Here is a 21,877-nt window from a genome sequence, read left to right as displayed (position 1 = left end):
GCAGTTCAGGCAGCATCCAAGGAGCTTCGAAATCGACGTTTCGGGCAAAAGCCCTTCATCTGTAATAAAGGCAGTGAGCCTGGAGCATGGAGAGATAAGCTAGAGGAGGGTGGAGGTGGGGAGAAAGTCGCATAGAGTAAAATGGGTGAGTGGGGGAGGGGATGAAGGTGGAAAAAGAGATAGGCAGGTAGGACAAGTGAGCACCAGGGGCGTTCCCCACCCCTCCAACCATAACAAGGACAGAACGCCCCTGGTGCTCACCTTCCACCCTACCAACCTTCGCATAAACCAAATCATCCGCCGACATTTCCGCCACCTCCAAACAGACCCCACCACCAGGGATATATTTCTCTCCCCACCCCTTTCCGCCTTCCGCAAAGACCATTCCCTCCGTGACTACCTGGTCAGGTCCATACACCCCTACAACCCAGCCTCCCATCCTGGCACTTACCCCTGCCACCATAGGAACTGTAAAACCTGCGCCCACACCTCCTCCCTCACCTCTATCCAAGGCCCTAAAGGAGCCTTCCACATCCATCAAAGTTTTACTTGCACATCCACTAATGTATTGTATTGTATCCGTTGCTCCTGATGTGGTCTCCTCTACATTGGGGTGACTGGGCGCCTCCTAGCAGAGCGCTTTAGGGAACATCTCCGGGACACCCGCACCAATCAACTCCCCCTCCCACTCTGCCGAGGACATGGAGGTCCTGGGCCTCCTTCACCGCCGCTCCCTCACCACCAGACACCTGGAGGAAGAACGCCTCATCTTCCGCCTCGGAACACTTCAACCCCAGGGCATCAATGTGGACTTCAACAGTTTCCTCATTTCCCCTTCACCCACCTCACCCTAGTTCTAAACTTCCAGCTCAGCACTGTCCCCATGACTTGTCCGACCTGCCTTTCCACCTATCCACTCCACCCTCTCCTCCCTGACCTATCACCTTCTTCCCCTCCCCCACTTACCCATTGTACTCTATGCTACTTTCTCCCCACCCCCACCCTCCTCTAGCTTATCTCCCCACACTCCAGGCTCACTGCCTTTATTCCTGATGAAGGGCTTTTGCCCGAAACGTTGATTTCGAAGCTCCTTGGATGCTGCTTGAACTGCTGTGCTCTTCCAGCACCACTAATCCAAACACTAGTTTATAGTCTAACAGGTTTATTTTGCAGCACTAGCTTTCGGAGCGCTGCTCCTTCATCAGGTGATTGTGGAGAATAAGGTTGTAAGACACAGAATTTATAGCAAAGATTTATAGTGTGATGTAACTGAAATTATATATTGAAAAAGACCCGGATTGTTTGTTAAGTACCTCATCTTTTAGAATGACCAGGTTGGTTTCAGTTCTTTAATATATAAATTGCAAAGCATTTTTTAAAAGCTACGTTCTCGAGTACACTTTAACAATTGGTGTCATGTCAGCCCAGATAAGGTATTGAACGTGTTAACTCCCTGTGAGGCTGTCTGTGCTGCAATGGTCAGACTGATTCTAATCTAAGAAACAGATTTACAGAATCTTACATGGAATCTAAGAAACAGATTTACAGAAGCTTACATGGATTCATGCAGTTTTTGAGCAAAGTATAATGTAAGTATAAATTCACCCCACAAACTTGTGCCTGTGGGTGTATGTGTGTGTGACGGGGGTAGGGGGGTGTGGTCGGGGAAGTTATGAGTGTCTGTGAGAGGGTGTGTATATGTGTGTGAGTGAGAATGTAAAGGGGTTTCAGTGTGTGAGAGGTTGTGTGGGAGTGTATGTGTGAGTGTACGAGAGAGGGTCTGAGTGTGTGTGTCTGTGTGTGTATAGTGCAATGGGGTCACCTGTAGTGTGACATCAACCCAAGGTCCCGGTTGAGGACCCAGGTGTGTCTTGCTGCGATAGCACAGGGCCTTGGTGTGACCACACCTCGAATATTATGCTCAGTTTTGGTCTCTTATTGGAAGAACAATGTCCTAGTTATGGAGGCAGTGCAGCAAAGGTTTACCCGACTGATTCCTGGAATGGCAGGACTGTTATATGAATAGAGATTGGATTGGTTAAGATTACATTCACTGAAATTTCACAAATTGAGGGGGGAAACCTACAAAATTCCAATCGGTCTAGACATGATAAATATGGAAGGGTTGTTGCCACTGACTAGTAATTAAGAAACCAGGGATCAAACAATTTAAGGATATGAGGCCATTGAGGACTGAGATGAAGAGAAACTTCTTCCCTCAAAATGATGAGCATGTTTAGGATATAGTGTCAGTTATTGGAGAGCAGTTTTGTACAGATCAGTGATACAATTGCAATGAACAGTAAAGCTGTGACTAAGGATCTGTTGTCATGTTTAAGGTGTAATTTTGAACATTGTGAATGGGAGGCCTGTTAGTATGCTGCAGATTTCTGCCAGTATCTCAATAATTATTCTTTCTATAAGCGGACACCAGTGTCCAACTGAACAAAGCTTGGAGCAGGCTCATGCACTCTGTTGTAGACTCTCCACTGTTACCATTGTTTGCTGTACCTCACTTGTGAAGTTAAAAATCACCAGGTGAAAACTAACATGGATCAATGTGTAAGGAGGAGAACAGTGGAGAAATCAGGCAAAAAGAGCTCTGACAGCTTGAATTGGATGTAAATTCTATTGTGATGTGCCTCCGACTTTTCTCACTATCAGAATAAATTAAACATGAGAGAATTTAAGATGCAAACCAGGTCCGAGACGTTTTGGGGCACACTGAGTGGGATAATCTATTTTTTGGATCAGTGGTGCTGGAAGAGCACAGCAATTCAGGTAGCATCCGAGGACAGGCAAAATCGACGTTTCGGGCAAAAGCCCTTCATCAGGAATAAAGGCAGAGAGCCTGAAGCGTGGAGAGATAAGCTAGAGGAGGGTGGGGGTGGGGAGAGAGTAGCATAGAGTACAATAGGTCAGTGGGGAAGGAGATAAAGGTGATAGGTCAGGGAGGAGAGGGTGGAGTGGATAGGTGGAAAAGGAGCTGGGCAGGTCAGACAAGTCCGGACAAGTCAGGGGATCGAGTTGCTGGAGGTTAGAAGCTGGGATGAGGTGGGGGAAGGGGAAATGAGGAAACTGTTGAAATCCACATTGATGCCCTGGGGTTGAAGTGTTCCGAGGCGGAAGATGAGGCGTTCTTCCTCCAGGCGTCTGGTGGTGAGGGAGCGGCGGTGGAGGAGGCCCAGCACCTCCATATCCTCGGCAGACTGGGAGGGTGAGTTGAAATGTTGAGCCACGGGGCGATTTGGTTGATTGGTGCGGGTGTCTCGGAGATGTTCCCTAAAGCGCTCTGCTAGGAGGCGCCCAGTCTCCCCAATGTAGAGGAGACCGCATCGGGAGCAACGGATACAATAGATGATATTAGTGGATGTGCAGGTAAAACTTTGATGGATGTGGAAGGGCCTTGGATGGAGGTGAGGGAGGAGGTGTGGGCACAGGTTTTACAGTTCCTGTGGTGACAGGGGAAAGTGCCAGGATGGGAGGGTGGGTTGTAGGGAGGCGTGGACCTGACCAGGTAGTCACGGAGGGAACGGTCTTTGCAGAAGGCGGAGAGGGGTGGGGAGGGAAATATATCCCTGGTGGTGGGGTCTGTTTGGAGGTGGCGGAAATGTCGGCGGATGATTTGGTTTATGCGAAGGTTGGTAGGGTGGAAGGTGAGCACCAGGGGCGTTCTGTCCTTGTTGCGGCTGGAGGGGTTGGGTCTGAGGGCGGAGGTGCGGGATGTGGACAAGATGCGTTGGAGGGCATCTTTAACCACGTGGGAAGGGAAATTGCGGTCTCTAAAGAAGGAGGCCATCTGGTGTGTTTTATGGTGGAACTGCTCCTTCTGGGAGCAGATACGGCGGAGGCGGAGGAATTGGGAATACGGGATGGCATTTTTGCAAGAGGTAGGGTGGGAAGAGGTGTAATCCAGGTAACTGTGGGAGTCGGTGGGTTTGTAGAAAATGTCAGTGTCAAGTCGGTCGTCACTGATGGAGATGGAGAGGTCCAGGAAGGGGAGGGTGGTGTCAGAGATGGTCCAGGTAAATTTAAGGTCAGGGTGGAATGTGTTGGTGAAGTTGATGAATTGCTCAACCTCCTCGCGGGAGCACGAGGTGGCGCCAATGCAGTCATCAATGTAGCGGAGGAAGAGGTGGGGAGTGGTGCCAGTGTAATTACGGAAGATCAACTGCTCTACATAGCCAACAAAGAGACAGGCATAGCTGGGGCCCATACGTGTGCCCATGGCTACCCCTTTGGTCTGGAGGAAGTGGGAGGATTCAAAGGAGAAATTGTTAAGGGTGAGGACCAGTTCGGCCAAACGAATGAGAGTGTCGGTGGAGGGGTACTGTTGGGAACGTCTGGACAGGAAAAAACGGAGGGCTTGGAGGCCCTGGTCATGGCCTCACCCCTCTCCGCCTTCTGCAAAGACCATTCCCTCCGTGACGACCTGGTCAGGTCCACGCCTCCCTACGACCCACCCTCCCATCCTGGCACTTTCCCCTGCCACCGCAGAAACTGTAAAACCTGTGCCCACACCTCCTCCCTCACCTCCATCCAAGGCCTTAAAGGAGCCTTCCACATCCATCAAAGTTTTACCTGCACATCCACTAATATCATCTATTGTATCCGTTGCTCCCGATGCGGTCTCCTCTACATTGGGGAGACTGGGCGCCTCCTAGCAGAGCGCTTTAGGGAACATCTCCGAGACACCCGCACCAATCAACCAAATCGCCCCGTGGCTCAACATTTCAACTCACCCTCCCAGTCTGCCGAGGATATGGAGGTGCTGGGCCTCCTCCACCACCGCTCCCTCACCACCAGACGCCTGGAGGAAGAACGCCTCATCTTCCGCCTCGGAACACTTCAACCCCAGGGCATCAATGTGGATTTCAACAGTTTCCTCATTTCCCCTTCCCCCACCTCATCCTAGCTTCTAACCTCCAGCAACTCGATCCCCTGACTTGTCCGGACTTGTCCGACCTGCCCAGCTCCTTTTCCACCTATCCACTCCACCCTCTCCTCCCTGACCTATCACCTTCATCTCCTTCCCCACTGACCTATTGTACTCTATGCTACTCTCTCCCCACCCCCACCCTCCTCTAGCTTATCTCTCCACGCTTCAGGCTCTCTGCCTTTATTCCTGATGAAGGGCTTTTGCCCAAAACGTCGATTTTGCCTGTCTTCGGATGCTGCCTGAATTGCTGTGCTCTTCCAGCACCACTGATCCAGAATCTGGTTTCCAGCATCTGCAGTCATTGTTTTTACCTTTTTAATCTGTTTTTTGGTCTAACTGTGATTGGAGGGGTAAAAATCGGCAATATGTAAATTTGGGTTTCCTTTCTCCCGGAAGAATGTTGTTAAACTTGGGGTGTTGCTGGGACTGGAAGGTTTGAGTTCTAGGAAAAGGCTGAATAGGCTGTGGCCTTTTTCCCCTGGAGCATCAGAGGCCGAGGGGGGACCTTATAGAGGTTTATAAAATCATGAGGGCATGGACAGGGTGAATAGCCAAGGTCTTTTCCGCAGGGTTGGGGAGTTCAAAATAAGAGGGTATAGGTTTAAGCTGAGAGGGGAAAGATTTAAAAACGACCTGAGCGGTCACTTTTTCACACAGAGGGTGGTGCATATTTAGGATGAGTTACCAGAGGAAGTGGTAGAAGCGGGGACAATTACAATACTTAAAAAGCATCTGGATGGTATATGAATCGGAAGGGATTAGAGGGTTATGGGCCAAATGCCGGCAAGTGGGACTAGGTCAGACTGGGAAGTCTAGTCTGCATGAAGGGTCTATTTTTGTCCTGTATAACACTATGAATGACCCACGTCCATTGATGGCTGTTGCACATGTGGAGGCCTGAGTGGGTTGAATTCTGATCTGCTTTACTGTGCTATGGTTTAGTTATTTTTCTAATCAATCTGTTCAGAGATGTTATTACACATCACTGGAGCAGTTGGAACTTGAACCTAGCCCTGCTGACAAGTGGTAGAGACACCACCATTGCACTACAAGAGTCCTGTACAACTGGCTTATATTTATTTCTGTCATCATGTAACTGAACTTCACGTTGGTCAAAGTTGAGAGACTCCTGATCCGCATAACTTCACCATTTGCGGTTGTTAACCATGAGATCTGTGGGGAATCAACTGCAGTTCTCCTCTCCTCCCTTGATCCTTGCACTCACTTCTGCAATAGGGGAACGATATATTTTCAAATGATGAATACAGTGAATTTGTTGGGTGTGATGAACAAAGAGAGACATGAATTGCAGAAAGATCAAGTTGAGTAGCTGTGTTATGATGTTGAGAGTGATATACAGGACAGCGTATAGGTGAATGTATAAGTTTATCGACCTTTCCTGATATGGGGGTCACTTTGAGTCCATGAATGTGGCGCAGTGTTTTCCCTGCCCTTGATCTCCTGGGTCAAGCTATGCCTGACCTGTGGCAACCGCAGGTTTTAGCCTCAATTTTCTGGGAGAGAGTCATCATAGAATCCCTACAGTGTGGAAGCAGGCCCTTCGGCCCAACAAGTCCACACCAACCCTCCAAAGAGTAACCCAGACCCATTCCCCTACCCTGTTACCCTACATTTTAATCCTGACTAATGCACCTAACCTGCACATCCCTGGACACTATGGACAATTTAGCATGGCCAAATCACCTAACTGCACATCTTTGGATTGTGGGAGGAAACTGGGGCACCCAGAGGAAACCCACGCAGAAATGGGGAGAAAGTGCAAACTCCACACAGTCGCCCGAGGCTAGAATTGAACCCAGCTCCCTGGTGCTGTGAGGGAGCATTGCTAACCACCACTATGCCGCCCCATAAGTCCATCCAACAGTACATCAAAGAAGGCATCACTAAAACAGAATGCAATATTTGATCATCCTGAGGCCATATTCTGAAGTTGCTGTTCCTATGCCAAACAACTCCTCCAGATCCCTTCTTTTGATCATCCCATTAAATACTGCAATTGAAATTGTAAATCCATATAATGCCCATTGAAGTATAATCGATATCACACCCAGAAGTAATATTGTACTGAGTTGGCCACATTACAGTTTCACAGACAGAGTTAGTAACTGGAATTACTTTTTGGGGGGAGAAAGTGAGGACCGCAGATGCTGGAGATCAGAGCTGAAAATGTGTTGCTGGAAAAGCGCAGCAGGTCAGGCAGCATCCGAGGAACAGGAGAATCGACGTTTCGGGCATAAGCCCTTCTTCAGGAATGACTTTTGTTTTTTTGTTGGTGTGACTTTTGTTTTTTTTTACCAATTTCAGAGCCCTATTCTTCCTAACACATCTCAAATCTAGTGCTAGATCCTGCGGTGATCCTCAGATGACCATGTCTGTGGAAACGTTTTATTTACTTGTGGGACATAGCTGTTGCTGGCAGAGCCAGCATTTATTGCCTGTCCCCAGTTGCCCTTGAGAAGATGGTGGTGAACCACTACAGTCCACATGCTGGAGGTTGACTCACAATGTCCTTAAGGAGGGAATTCCAGGATTTTGACTGAGCAACAGTGAAGAAACAATAATGCATTTCCAAGTCAAGATGGTGAGTGGCTTGGAGGGGATCTTGCAGGGGGTGGTATTCCCATGTTATCTGCTGTCCTTATCCTTCTAAATGGAAATAGTGGTGGGTTTGGAAGGTGCTACCTAAGAACCTTTGAATTTCTGTTGATAGTCCATACTAGGAGAAAGTGAGGACTGCAGATGCTGGAAATCGGAGTCCAGATTGTGGTGATGGAAAAGCACAGCAGGTCAGGCGCCATCCGAGAAGCAGGAGAATCAACGTTTGGGCATAAGCTCTTCGTTAGGAATGAGGCTTGTGGACCAGTGGGCTGAGAGATAAATGGGAGGTGGGGTTGGGGGCAAGTTAGCTGAGAGTGCAACAGGTAGATGAAGATGAGGGAGAAGGTGATAGATCAGAGAGGAGGATGGAATGGATAGATGGAATAGGTGATGGACAGGTCAGGAGGGCTCCATATTGATCCCGTGTGGTTGCAGGTTGCCAAGACGGAATATGAGGTGTTCTTCCTCCAGGCGTCAAGTGGGAAGGGTTTCCTGATGGAGGAGGGGACCTGCAGAGTGGGAGGGGAGTTGAAGTGTTCAACTATGGAGCGGTGGGATTGGTTGGTATGAGTGGCCCAGAGATGTTCTCTGAAACAATCCACAAGTTGGCATCCTGTCTCCCCATCGGGTGCAATGGATACAGTAGATGACATTGGTAGAGGTACTGGTAAATTTCTGTTGGATCTGGAAGGATCCTTTGGGGCCTTGGACGGAGTTGAGGGGGGAATGGTGTGAGCGCAGGTTTTGCATTTCCTGCAGTGGCAGGGAAAGCTGCTGGGAGTGGATTGTGGGCTGGTGGGGGGCATGGATCTGACAAGGGAGTCGCGGAAAGAATGGTCTCTCCAGAACACTGATAGGACTGGGGAGGGAAATATATGTCTGGTAGAGGGGTCCATTTGTAGGTGTCGGAAGTGGCAGAGGATGATGCAACATATGTGGAAGTTGGTGGGGTGGAAGGTGAGAACCGGAGTTGGGGGGGAGGGCAGTTCTGTCTCTGTCTTTGTTGCGTTAGGAGGGGTAAGGTTCAAGGACGGAGATATGGAAGTGGAGGAGATGCGCTGGAGGACATCGTCAACTATGTGGGAAGGAAAATTGGGATCTTGGAAGAAGGAGGCCATCTGGAATTTTCTAAGGTGGAATTGGTCATCCTGGGAACAGATGCAGTGGAAGCGGAGGATTTGGGAATAAAGGATGGCGTTTTACAAGAGGTGGGGCAGTCTAGATAGTACACACTGCTGCTATCGGGCATCGATGGTGGATGGAGTAGATGCTTGTAGATGTGGTGCCACTTGAAGTGGGCCACTTTTACCCTGCATGATGTCAAGCTTTTTGAGTGTTGTTGGTGCTACACATACAGGCAAATATTCTGTCATGCCCTTGACTTGTGCCTTGTAGATGGTGGACAAGCTTTCGGAGTCAGGAGGTGAGTTACTTGCTACTGTGTTCTCATGGTAGAGGTGTTAACATAATTGATGCACCGGAAACAGTTAACTGTCAAGCTTTTATTTAAATTCAAACTAGGCAGTTCAACTCTGGTCAAGGTATTGCTGTGGGGAATGCCCCTACAAATGACTGTCTCCAAGCTTTTGACTAGTTGAACATGTTCTTCATTTACATAGAATAGGCCCCTGCATATGAGTACCCTTGGCATTTAGCACTCAAGTGACTATTACATTCAATTGCTTTTAACTCGTTTTGAATTCTTTGCAAGGTTGGGATTGTTCAGCAAATGTTGTCCGGGCCGGGAATCCAATCTAATGTTGGATGCCACGTTCTGAGTTTGTAAGCACAGACTGATTGAGTACAGTCAGTACCCTGCCTATTGTGAACAGATAAGGGGACCTTCTTGATCGGTTTAGTACTAACAGCCAGTCTTTGGGACATACTGCCTATGTAGCTGGCATGAATGGCATTCGACCAGAAAATAATCAAGGCACCTAATTGAATGCTAGTCTTTACATCTAGAGGATTGGAGTATAAGGTTACAGATGGTATACTGCAGCGATACAAAGGCCTCGTTAGACCCCATTTGGAATATTGTGAGCAAGATTGGACACCAGTTAGGAAGGATATATTGGCTTGGAGGCAGTACAAAATAGGTTTACAGGAGTGATGCTTAGAATCCAGGAGTTAAGTTCTGAGGAGAGATTGTACAAATTAGGCCTGTTTTGTCTAAAATTTAGAAGGTTACAGGGTGATCTGATCAAAGCCTTCAAGATACGATCAGGAAAAAATAGGTTAGATAGAGATCAACTGTTTGGGGATTTTGGAACAAGGGAGCATAGTCTGAGAACTAGGGCCAGACTGTTCAGGAGAGATGTTACAAAGCATTTCTACACACAAGGGTGATGGATGTCTGGAACTGACTTCTATAAAGACACGAGATCAGTTGTTAATTTTAGATTTGAGAGAGATACATTTTTGTTAAACAAAGATATTAAGGAAACGGGCCAAAGACAGGTATATAGAATAAGGCCACAGCTCAGGAGTGATCTTGTTGAATGATGGAACAGGCCCAAAGGGCTGAATGGCCTCCTCCTGATCTTATGTTCCTATTCAATACAAACATTGCGAAATGTAATGTTCTTAAGAAGCATCACTGCACCCAAAACATTTGACTCATGGTTTCTTTCCACAGATGCTGGCAGACATACTAAATTTCTCCAATAAGTTCTGTTTTTGCATCAAATTTTCAGCATCTGCAGTTCTTTGCTCTTTTGCTTAATGCTGTTATAGGATTGGCTTTCCTTGTTACAGTGTTGTGGGTAAATTATCACAAGTTAACTTTAATTTTACTACTTATTAACAAATCTGACAGACAATCAAATACTGAAACAATGATTTAAATCTTATTTTGTGTAGCAACCAAAATAAGACCCCTCAAGTAAGCAAGTTAAAGCTCACAACTCAACTTAGCTATTATCCAATTAATGGTGGAATTTAGCTATGATTCCAACTAACAGTATCTGTCTGTGGATGTCCAGGATTCAGTCCTTGTGTAGTGCTCTCTGGAGTTCTGCTCCCAAGGAATTCTCAAGTTGAATTCTTATACAATACACTGTATTCCATCCTTCAAGTTTGTAGTGTGGTATTATTTATGATTGTTTAGGTTCTTTCATTCACAATATTGACTACTGCTCTGAAAGCATCAAGACTGCAGCTTGCATTCTTATCAGAATTAGCTTCCCTGTTCCTTGTTACATTTGCTGAAAATGTGTTGCTGGAAAAGGGCAGCAGGTCAGGCAGCATCCAAGGAGCAGGAGAATCGACGTTTCGGGCATGAGCCCTTCTTCAGGAATGAGGAAAGTTGCCAAGCAGGCTAAGATAAAAGGTAGGGAGGAGGGACTTGGGGGAGGGGCGTTGGAAATGCGATAGGTGGAAGGAGGTTAATGTGAGGGTGATAGGCCAGAGTGGGGGTAGGGGCGGAGAGGTCAGGAAGAAGATTGCAGATTAGGAAGGTGGTGCTGAGTTCAAGGGTTGGGACTGAGACAAGGTGGGGGGAGGGGAAATGAGGAAACTGAAGAAATCTGAGTTCATCCCTTGTGGTTGGAGGGTTCCTAGGCGGAAGATGAGGCGCTCTTCCTCCAGCCGTCGTGTTGCTATGGTCTGGCGATGGAGGAGTCCAAGGACTTGCATGTCCTTGGTGGAGTGGGAGGGGGAGTTGAAGTGTAAAGCCATGGGGTGGTTGGGTTGGTTGGTCCGGGTGTCCCAGAGGTGTTCTCTGAAACGTTCCGCAAATAGGCTGCCTGTCTCCCCAATATAGAGGAGGCCACATCGGGTGCAGCGGATGCAGTAAATGATATGTGTTGAGGTGCAGGTGAATTTGTGGCGGATATGGAAGGATCCCTTGGGGCCTTGGAGGGAAGTAAGGGGGGAGGTGTGGGCGCAAGTTTTGCATTTCTTGCGGTTGCAGGGGAATGTGCCGGGAGTGGAGGTTGGGTTAGTGGGGAGTGTGGACCTGACGAGGGAGTCACGGACGGAGTGGTCTTTTCAAGACACTCATAGGGAGGGGAGGGAAGTATATCCCTGGTGGTGGGGTCCGTTTGGAGGTGGCGGAAATGACGACGGATGATACGATGTTTATGGAGGTTGGTGGGGTGGCAGGTGAGGACCAGTGGGGTTCTGTCCTGGTGGCGATTGGAGGGGCGGGGTTCAAGGGCAGAGGAGCGGGAAGTGGAGCAGATGTGGTGGAGAGCATCGTCGATCATGTCTGGGGGAAAATTGCGGTCTTTGAAGAAAGAGGCCATCTGGGTTGTACGGTATTGGAACTGGTCCTCCTGGGAGCAGATGTGGCGGAGACGAAGGAATTGGGAATATGGGATGGCATTTTTACAGGGGGCAGGGTGGGAGGAGGTGTAGTCTAGGTTGCTGTGGGAGTCGGTCGGTTTATAGTAAATGTCCGTGTTGAATCGGTCACCCAAGATAGAAATGGTGAGGTCTAGGAAGGGGAGGGAGGAGTCTGAGATGTTCCAGGTAAATTTGAGGTCGGGGTGGAAGGTGTTGGTAAAGTGGATGAACTGTTCAACCTCCTCGTGGGAGCACGAGGCAGCGCCGATACAGTCAACGATGTAGAGGAGGAAAAGGTGGGGGGTGGTGCCAGTGTAGCTGAGTAAGATGGACTGTTCCACAAATCCTACGAAGAGGCAGGCATTGTTTGGGGCCCATGGCTACTCCTTTGGTTTGGAGGAAGTGGGCGGATTGGAAAGAGAAGTTGTTCAGAGTGAGGACCAGTTTAGTCAGTCGAAGGAGGAACTGACACCCTCCTTCGACTGACTGAACAACCAGTACCCTTCTACTGACACCCTCCTTCAACTGACTGAACTCAAAGCCCTCCGTTTCTTCCTTCCCGCCGTACCAACCAATGCCCTTCCACTGACACCCTCCTTCGACAGACTGAAGGGATAGACACAACAGCTAAATGGCCTCCATCTGCTCCCAGGAGGACCAGTTCCAATCTTGAACAACCCAGATGGCCTCTTTCTTCAAAGACCGCAATTTCCCCCCAGACGTGGTCAACGATGCTCTCCACCGCATCTCCTCCACTTCCCGCTCCTCCACCCTTGAGCCCCGCCCCTCCAATCGCCATCAGGACAGAACCCCACTGGTCCTTACCTACCACCCCACCAACCTCCATATACATCGTATCATCCATCATCATTTCCGCCACCTCCAAATGGACCCCACCACCAGGGATATATTTCCCTCCCCTCCCCTATCAGCGTTCCGAAAAGACCACTCCCTCCGTGACTCCCTGTCAGGTCCACACCCCCCACCAATCCAACCTCCACTCCCGGCACCTTCCCTTGCAACCGCAAGAAATGCAAAACTTGCGCCCACACCTCTCCCCTTACTTCCCTCCAAGGCCCCAAGGGATCCTTCCATATCCGCCACAAATTCACCTGCACCTCCACACACATCATTTACTGCATCCGCTGCACCCGATGTGGCCTCCTCTATATTGGGGAGACAGGCAGCCTACTTGCGGAACGTTTCAGAGAACACCTCTGGGACACCCGCACCAACCAACCCAACCACCCCGTGTCTCAACACTTCAACTCCCCCTCCCACTCCACCAAGGGTATGTAGGTCCTTGGACTCCTCCATCGCCAGACCATATCAACACGACGGCTGGAGGAAGAGCGCCTCATCTTCCGCCTAGGAACCCTCCAACCACAAGGGATGAACTCAGATTTCTCCAGTTTCCTCATTTCCCCTCCCCCCACCTTGTCTCAGTCCCAAATTCAAACTCAGCACCACCTTCCTAACCTGCAATCTTCTTCCTGACCTCTCCACCCCCACCCCCACTCCAGCCTATCACCCTCACCTTAACCTCCTTCCACCTATCACATTTCCAACGCCCCTCCCCCTGCTCCCTATCTTAGCCTGCTTGGCACACTTTCCTCATTCCTGAAGAAGGGCTCATGCCCGAAACGTCGATTCTCCTGCTCCTTGAATGCTGCCTGACCTGCTGAGCTTTTCCAGCAACACATTTTCAGCTCTGATCTCCAGCATCTGCAGTCCTCACTTTCTCCATGTTACATTTGGCATTGACTGTCACATTGAAGACACATATTCGCTGTAATTAACTCCTGAACTCCAAGCCAGACATGTACAGGTTAAGTTGATTGGCCGTGCTAAATTGCCCATGGAGTCCAAGTTAGGTGGTTTAGCCACGGGAAATGTAGGATTACAGGGGTAAGTGGGTGGATCTGGGTGGGATGCCCTTCCGAGATTCGCTGTGGACTTAGAATCATAGAATCCTTACAGTGTGGAAACAGGCCCTTCGGCCCAACAAGTCATACTGACCCTCCAAAGAGTAACCTACCCAGATGCATTCCCCTACCCTATACTTACCCCTGACTAATGCACCTAACCTACACATTCCTGAATACAATGGGCAATTTAGCATGGCAAACTCACCTAACCTATACATTTTTGGCTTGAGGGAGGAAACTGGAGGAAACGTACGCAGACACGGAGAGAATGTGCTAACTTCACACATTCACCGGAGGTTGGAATCAAACCGGGTCCCAGTGCTGTGAGACAGCAGTGCTCACCACTGAACTGCTATTGCTAGTCTGATTGGCCTGTTTCCACTCTGTAGTAATTCTCTGATTCTTCCATGAAATTCTACTGCAGGACCTTGTGGCATAAGGCAGCCAATTATCAAGCAGTTGTTAAAACAGCTTTGTTTATGTCGATTTGACTCCTTCTTTTCCCATGCTTTCAATTCCTGTAAAACAGTTTGTCCTTGTCCCTTAATAGTTTATTCTAAACAAAGGTATTGCTGCTTCTTTCAATCTGCAAACAGTTATTAAAGTTCTAAAGTTTATAGTATCACAACAACATTATTCAATTTCCTTTGAGAAAAGCAGTAATATCAAGCCTTGCAGATTATATTAACGGACAGCTCAACTAAAAATCATGCAAATGCATCATGTGATACAGCAATAAACCATCAAAAGTTGAACAGTTTAGGTACAGTTTTATTTTGCTGATCAACATGTCCATCCTGAGGACTACTATCGGTGACAGCATTCCTTGAGAGGATTAGCCAATGAGTCTGCTGCTGATCACTATCTTGCTGGGAGATTTTTTTGTGCAGGAAGCAGAAGCTTGTTCTTTTCATATCTGTGACAACCCCATAGTGCAGATATTCTGGCCTGGATTTTATGGTCAGATTGTCATTATGCCAATGTAGATAGGTGTTGTGTATGGGAACCCTGAGGAATCCCCACTATAACACAGTCTGAAGGAATTGCCCAGGAAATTGAATTGGGTAATTTCTCTATGCTGCAATCCTTTTGAACGTCATCATTTAAATTAGAGACTTTGATGATTCTGAAGAAATTAAGTAAACAGTTAGGCAGGAAATGTTAGACATTAAATATGTAGTGTACCTTCTGAGTAACTGTTAACCAGACCTTATACTGAATCTGGCACTAAAATAGGCAAATAAGTTGCAATTGTTATGGGCTAGGCTAGACTCCCCTCAAAACATTTCAAGAAAGTAGCCCGGACCCTAACTTTGCTATTTGTTTTAAGCAGGTGTACTGCAGATATTCCAGGAGTGATGCAGTTGGTCAAACCACTTAGTTTTAAACAAAACAGAATTTATTTACAAGATTACTGAATGAAACAAACAAAAGAGAATAGAACACAGAATAACTTAGGCTGTCCGAAAGCCCAACAGGCAATCCCAAATTAATAATGCTGTTCCAAATACTTGTAACAATCCCCATAAACACCCCTTGGCTCAAAAGGTAAACAAAGGTCTTACAGGAGAGATGTCAGAGAGAGAGGACCAGCATGGACCTGCTTCTTTGGGTCCAACAGCTTCAAACATTACTGCTTTCAGTGAATAGCCAGACTGTCAAAAGAAAATCAAACCAATGAGAAGTTGAGCATTGTACAAATGTTTCTTTAGAAACTCTTGAAAGCCTACTTTTGAGGCAGGATCGGTTATCTATTATCAAACTGGCCCTAAAACTCATCCAAGTGCAAACTTTTCAGAACTTGTGTTTTAATGACCTCTTGAAAAAAAAGGACAGTATGACCTTGTTAAACAAGCAGCATCATCACAGAATGAAGAAATTAGAAATTTACAAATGGATATGGATTAGGTTATGGGAATAGTTAAATATTTGGTAGGTGGGGTTTAACATGGATATGTGAGAGGTTATCTATTCTAGTCAGAGAAATTATGTAAATGGAGAAAAACTTCAGAGGGATTTGGTGCAGAGGGATTTGGATGTCCTTGCGTGTGAATTGCAGTAAACTAGTTCGCAGGTTAAGGCAAGCAAATGGAATTTTCTCTATTGATTGCTAAAGGGATAGGATATAAAAATAGGGAAGTGTTGCTACAATATACATGGTATTATTGAGACCTAACCCAACCTGATCACCCATCCTTCCCCTGCTGAACCTAACCCAACCTGATCACCTATCCTGCTAGATGTAATCCAAGCTCCACGATGCTGGACCTGAACTTGCAGACCAAATAACCACCTTCCACTCCCCCATCTGCCCTAAAGCTGCACTACTTTACCTCTACTGCCCTCCCCCACCCCTCCCTGCCACTTTGTAGAATCCTCAGCACCCTTTGCGGCACGGTGGCACAGTGGTTAGCACTGCTGCCTCGCAGTGCCAGAGACCCCGGTTCAATTCCCTCCTCAGGCAACTGACTGTGTGGAGTTTGCACGTTCTCCCCGTGTCTGCGTGGGTTTCCTCCGGGTGCTCCGGTTTCCTCCCACAGTCCAAAGATGTGCAGGTCAGGTGAATTGGCCATACTAAATTGCCCGTAGTGTTAGGTAAGGGGTAAATGTAGGGGTATGGGTGGGTTGCGCTTCGGCGGGGTGGTGTGGACTGTTGGGCCGAAGGGCCTGTTTCCACACTGTAAGTAATCTAATCTAATCTTACTCCTTCTCACAGCAACCTATCCAACTGACACCCTACTTGCCTGGCAACCTGCCACCTTATCTCACCATCTGACAGCACTGTCAAAGTGGCTGTCAGGACATTTAAATCTTCAAACACACCAACTGACTACTGTGTAAAGGGGTCATGGTTTGCCTTCCGCTGACAATCGTACACTACAAAAGAGCTGTCAGAGTGGAAGTACAGCTCCGTTTTCCTGAGGGACCCTTCAGCAAACTCTCTTCTCAAAAATGCAGAGCACCCTTCTTAGTAACAAACAAAAAGGGGGTGCAGTGGAGATCTGTGTGTGCGATTGGCCCTTCTGGAAAATCTGTCCCTGGGTGAGGTGTGGAAGCCTCAGCACCACTGTGTAATGCTGTCTTCAGGCAAGTAAGGAGAGAACATTAGAGAAATTGTATCATTCAGACTAGCTGGTAATGGAATTTGATGGTAAATGGTTTATTCTGAATATAACATATTTTCTAGTTCATCACCTCAACACACTTTTAGAAGGAGATGACTGCGTAATGTCTTTTGTTCACGCCACAGGTGGAAGAAATGCAAGGAAAAACAGTGGACGATTTCAGCATCATGATACACGAGGTAAGCTACATTTGTGAATCAGTACAAATATTTTTATATATACATAATATATATAAATTCTAATTAGTACTTGTCTAATGTAAGAAAGTCTCCATCATTCCCCAGTTTGTTTCCTTCACAGTCACTTTTCACTGAAAAAATGTGCACAGTAGAATACAATCCAAGAAAAACTTCTGTATAATCCAAGTCCGGCAAAGAGTAGTGCCAGAAAGGGTCACAGTGAGAACTTGTCACATTTCCACTGTAAAACTCTGAAAAAAAATGACACTTCTGTGAAAGTGCAAACTTGACAATTCTAGCAATCCCTCTGGCAAATCCTTAGGGCAAAAACTGGCTTCAGTTGAATCCTGACCAAACGTGGATATCATGCGATCCTGATCCATCCTATTCTCTGGGAACATTCTTCTCTTAAATTGCCCAGGACTCCTGTTCCTGAGAACTATTGTACTTATCTTTTTGCATTTTAACTCCTACAAACCCCAGCTCACAATTATTTCGCTGGCCCTCTCACCACCACCTACCAAACACACCATCTCTTTCCATTTAGTTCATTTGCTTCCTGATCTGATACACAAACCAACAAGCCCCTGAAATAAACTCTAGTGATCCACAGTGATTCACTTCTTGTTGTTTACTTTGCTTTCCTGGTAGATTTTTTTTCAACCCATAACTAACAAAACTATGCTATAATTATGCAGAAACTTGGTGGGTTTGGGACTATTGTAGAAATACACAGGAAATGGAAGAATCTTTTTTGAAAATGTTCTTTAATGGGGAAGAAAAATAGTTGTTAAAGTATGTTCAGAAACCAGAGAAGGTGTGAAGGAGGAACAAATAATGAAAAGGGAAATAAATGAGAAAAATAAAACATTGCCACTGTAGAATATTTCATCAATAAATCCTTTTGTTAGCAATCCTATAGCCCATGGAAAGAAGAGAATAACAAAACAGATGTTGGTCTATAAGGAGGGGAAATCCTTTTGTAGGAAATGGGATAGACGCAAAGAGATACTTTGGGCGAAATGGTAACTCTCTCTAAAACTGTACACTTGCACAGTCTTGAAGAGCATGTGAAAAACGTAAGGAGAAGAAAGAGGGGCATACAGTGTTCGGTGAGTGCAACAAGGAAACATGTTCTTTTACAGGGGAAACTTGGCTGAAGAGAGAATGAAATGGGAATGGGAAAGGAAGAGAACGTGTGGCATGCATCCAATTAGTCAAGGAGGGAAGTAGAGTACAGGAAGGGAAAGATTAATCTGTTGAAGGAGACAATGTAATGGTGCTGAAGTGAAGAGACACAGCACTGGGACTTGCACCCATGTCCCACATTGATCCACCAACCATTAATGTATATATCCATCTAAATCTGAATGTAGTTGTAAGTAGTTGATACATCTTTCACTTTCATACTGTCTCCAGAGAGAAAATATGTTTTGGACATTATAGTTTTAAGAAAATCTTAACAAGGATACTTAAGGAAGCTTTGACTACGGCATATCTGCAATTCTTCTCATCCCATTTTCAACAACTTATTGTCTTCTTGTTTAGCGTGTTAGAGGCTTTTTGAATACTGTTTAACCTATCCTTGGTTGGTAAAAAGAGTTGCAAATTCTCGTTTGGAGTGTTTGAGCTGGTGTGATTGGATTTTTTTTGCATAAACTTGCCTTGTAACTTTAGTCAGATAACTTGTTAACATAATTTCAAGTACAGTAGACCACTTTCCATAAATTCAGATTACTTGCTATATGAAGTCCCACCTGAAGCCTCTGCAGGAAACATGATTGTTTTAGTCAAGGTTAGAAGTATTCATAGAACATAGAAGAATACAGCGCAGTACAGGCCCTTCGGCCCTCGATGTTGCGCCGATCCAAGCCCACCTAACCTGCACTAGCCCACTATCCGCCATATGCCTATCCAATGCCCGCTTAAATGCCCATAATGAGGGAGAGTCCACCACTGCTACTGGCAGGGCATTCCATGTTTCCAATCAATTTGCAATCCTGAAACAACTAGCGTCACATCTACATTATAGCAGGAAACTATACCTTATTCATCATTACAATCCTAATTTTTCATAATATAGGATTCTTTGTGACATCTTAATGGTTGTGGTTTAAATAGATTTCCAAAGAGGGTATGAAGTCACAATTAATTGAGGTTGATCTGGCTTCAGTGCAGTGGTATTTTTGAAGTGGTACTTCCAGACTTTGCCAATCCTTTAAGAAATTCTTAAAGATTTTGTGAAGGTTTCTGATGCTTAACTGTATTGCCGGGAAACATTTAGAGGTAGGTGTCTGAGTGGCTGTGGTTCAGTTTCAGGCTGTCTCGCAATGACTGTATTTCTGGAAAAATAATATAGCTGAAATTGAGGAACAGAACAGAGAGAAAAAATATCTCTTCAGAAAATGTAAGCAGAATAGGCAGTAATGATTCTGATGTGGTCTTACCATTATGAAATTATGATGATTGCCATCTGGTAAGCATCAAGCCGATTTGTTTACTTGTGGGAACTCTAGCTCTAGGAACTAATTGTCAACTGTGGTTTAGTTTACAGCACTTTTGCTTCTTATTCATGGGTTTCCTATGTGTTTATGGCTTGAGCACATAAATCAAAGCTGGCACTCAAGTACAGTTTGGAAGATTCACTGAGGGAGTAAATGAGACCTTGAATCAAAGTCCTGTCTCAGGTGGAGGTTAATGATCCCATGATATTGTTTTAAAGAAAAGAAGGAGTGTTATTCCCTGGTGTCTGGCCAATATTTATCCCTCAGTCAACATCAGGAAAAAAAATTAAGAAGATTATCTGGTCACTGTCACATTGCTACTTATGAGGGTTAACTGTTAAATTTAACTATGTTAAATTTGGCCTTACTATATTCAACGGTGATGACGCATCAAAAGCATTTCTTTGGGTATAAAATGCTTTTAGACATCGGTGGTCATGGAAGGCTGTATTTAAATGCATGTCTTTATGCATGGTAGAGTTGAGGTGATTAGCATTGATTCATTTAAACAGAAGCTGTATAAACGGGTAGGGAAAGAAACAAAAGATTTTGCTAAAGCAATGAAATGAAGAATGCTGGAAGAGGACTTGTGTAAAGCTTAAACACTAAATAGTCTATTTAGGCTGATTAGCTGAATATTCTATGTAATCTGTGTAATACAAGCCTTGGAAACTTGAGAAATTTTTACTTCACCCAATTCTCAGCTGAATCTACTATACTGACCCAAACTACATTCAGCTCTTGAAGTGAAACATTTTTAAAAGAAAACCATGAAGATCTGGATGTAGGTTTGCTTGCTGAACAGCTCAGCGAGCAAACTTACATCCAGAACCTCAATGTGAGCTACAAATTTTCTCAAACCTCACTAAAACCATGAAGAATTTAACAATAATAATTTGTTAACTGATCATTTTTGTACTGTTTAAGATGAAGAAATTTGTAACATATTTTTACACTAGGAGACTTTCTCTGTGCTAGGAAATTGCTTCGGGCATCTCCATTATTTTCTATTTCTCCATCTGAAGCTCAGTATTCTGTTATACAATTTTGTTTCACCTTCATTTTCTATGATAGTATATTCTTGTATTTCCGTTTATGAAAGAACAGTGTAAGTAAATTCCTGTTATCACCTGGTATGATCGGATTTTTTTGTTCATAAATATGTTTGTCATATTTTGAAATTCTGAAATTTTGCCAGCTTAAGTTGTGATCCACAATGCTGTTTTGCTGCTAGCCCTGGCTTTGCTTCTCCATAGTAATGAAATTCGTTTATTCTTGATAATTAATATGCATCGTGCTTTCCTTTGTTCTTATCAAGGATTTTGACTTAGAGATTTCTGAGTTTAACTGCAGAAACATATCCTTAATCCATAGATCTATCTTGCAGCATCTCAATAAGTGTGAATTAAAGTACTGTATTCCTTTAATTATGTGAACGTAAATTTGTTCATACCTTTGGAATAAAAATAGATCTATAATGCTGCAAATGATTGTATTTAATTCTCTTCACAGGACTTTGAAATGAATTATGATGATGCTTCCTGATATTTTTTCTGTAATGCTAGATGTCAGAAGTGTTCTCATTGATAACATTTGAAGTGCCTTAAAACATGAAGTTTTTTTTATTTCAAAAATATACTTTATTCATAAAATACTTTGATAATCTGTACAACTGGACATGCCATACATATGTAAACATTCCATTTGTTTGCATACCGAAAACAGAGTAATCATTCCTATTATCCGGTCTGTACGATTACATTTTTAGCTGAGGCGTCAGCAGAGCCCAAATGACTGCGCGGGCCCCCTGTTCTTCTTTAGGCAGGCAGATGTTACACGGTGGTCTTTCCCCACCGCGCCTTGGCGGCAGCTGTCCCAAGCTTCAGCGCGTCCCTCAACGTAGTCCTGGACCTTGGAATGTGCCAGTCTGCAACACTCAGTCGGGGTCAACTCCTTCAGCTGGAAGATTAACAGGTTTCGGACCGCCCAGAGAGCGTCCTTCACCGAGTTGATGATCCTCCACGCACAGTTGATTTTCGTCTCGGTGTGCGTCCTGGGGAACAGGCCGTAGAGCACGGAGTCCCGCGTCACGGCGCTGCTCGGGACGAACCTCGACAAACACCACTGCATTCCTCTCCAGACTTCTCTCATTGATAACATTTGAAATGCCTTAAAACATGAAGTGCACTAGTTAACTGCAAGCCATTTCTTAATGTATGAGCTGCAATAGTATATTGACAGGCAGCTGAACTGAGGAGTCATCACAGTTGAAACCAGTCTACCCAAAGTTCAGAAT

General features: G+C 45.6%; 1 protein-coding gene across 5 annotated transcripts in view; it reads left to right on the top strand.

Moving 5' to 3' along the window:
* Window positions 1-21,877, top strand: part of LOC122553883 (uncharacterized) — a 287,844-nt gene that overhangs the window by 186,592 nt on the left and 79,375 nt on the right. For all 5 annotated transcript variants that reach the window (XM_043698346.2, XM_043698344.2, XM_043698343.2 and 2 more), the window contains one exon: window positions 17,024-17,077. In XM_043698346.2, the coding sequence (XP_043554281.1) occupies window positions 17,024-17,077 (54 nt within the window). The remainder of the gene's footprint in view (window positions 1-17,023; window positions 17,078-21,877) is intronic.

The sequence above is a fragment of the Chiloscyllium plagiosum genome, unplaced genomic scaffold, assembly GCF_037043375.1.
Source record: "Chiloscyllium plagiosum isolate Xiang-an unplaced genomic scaffold, Cpla_swu_hap1 HiC_scaffold_8, whole genome shotgun sequence".
In the NCBI taxonomy this organism is placed as follows: Eukaryota; Metazoa; Chordata; class Chondrichthyes; order Orectolobiformes; family Hemiscylliidae; genus Chiloscyllium; species Chiloscyllium plagiosum.
The sequence above is the reverse complement of the archived record's forward strand: the minus strand, read 5'-3'. Positions and strand labels throughout refer to the sequence as shown.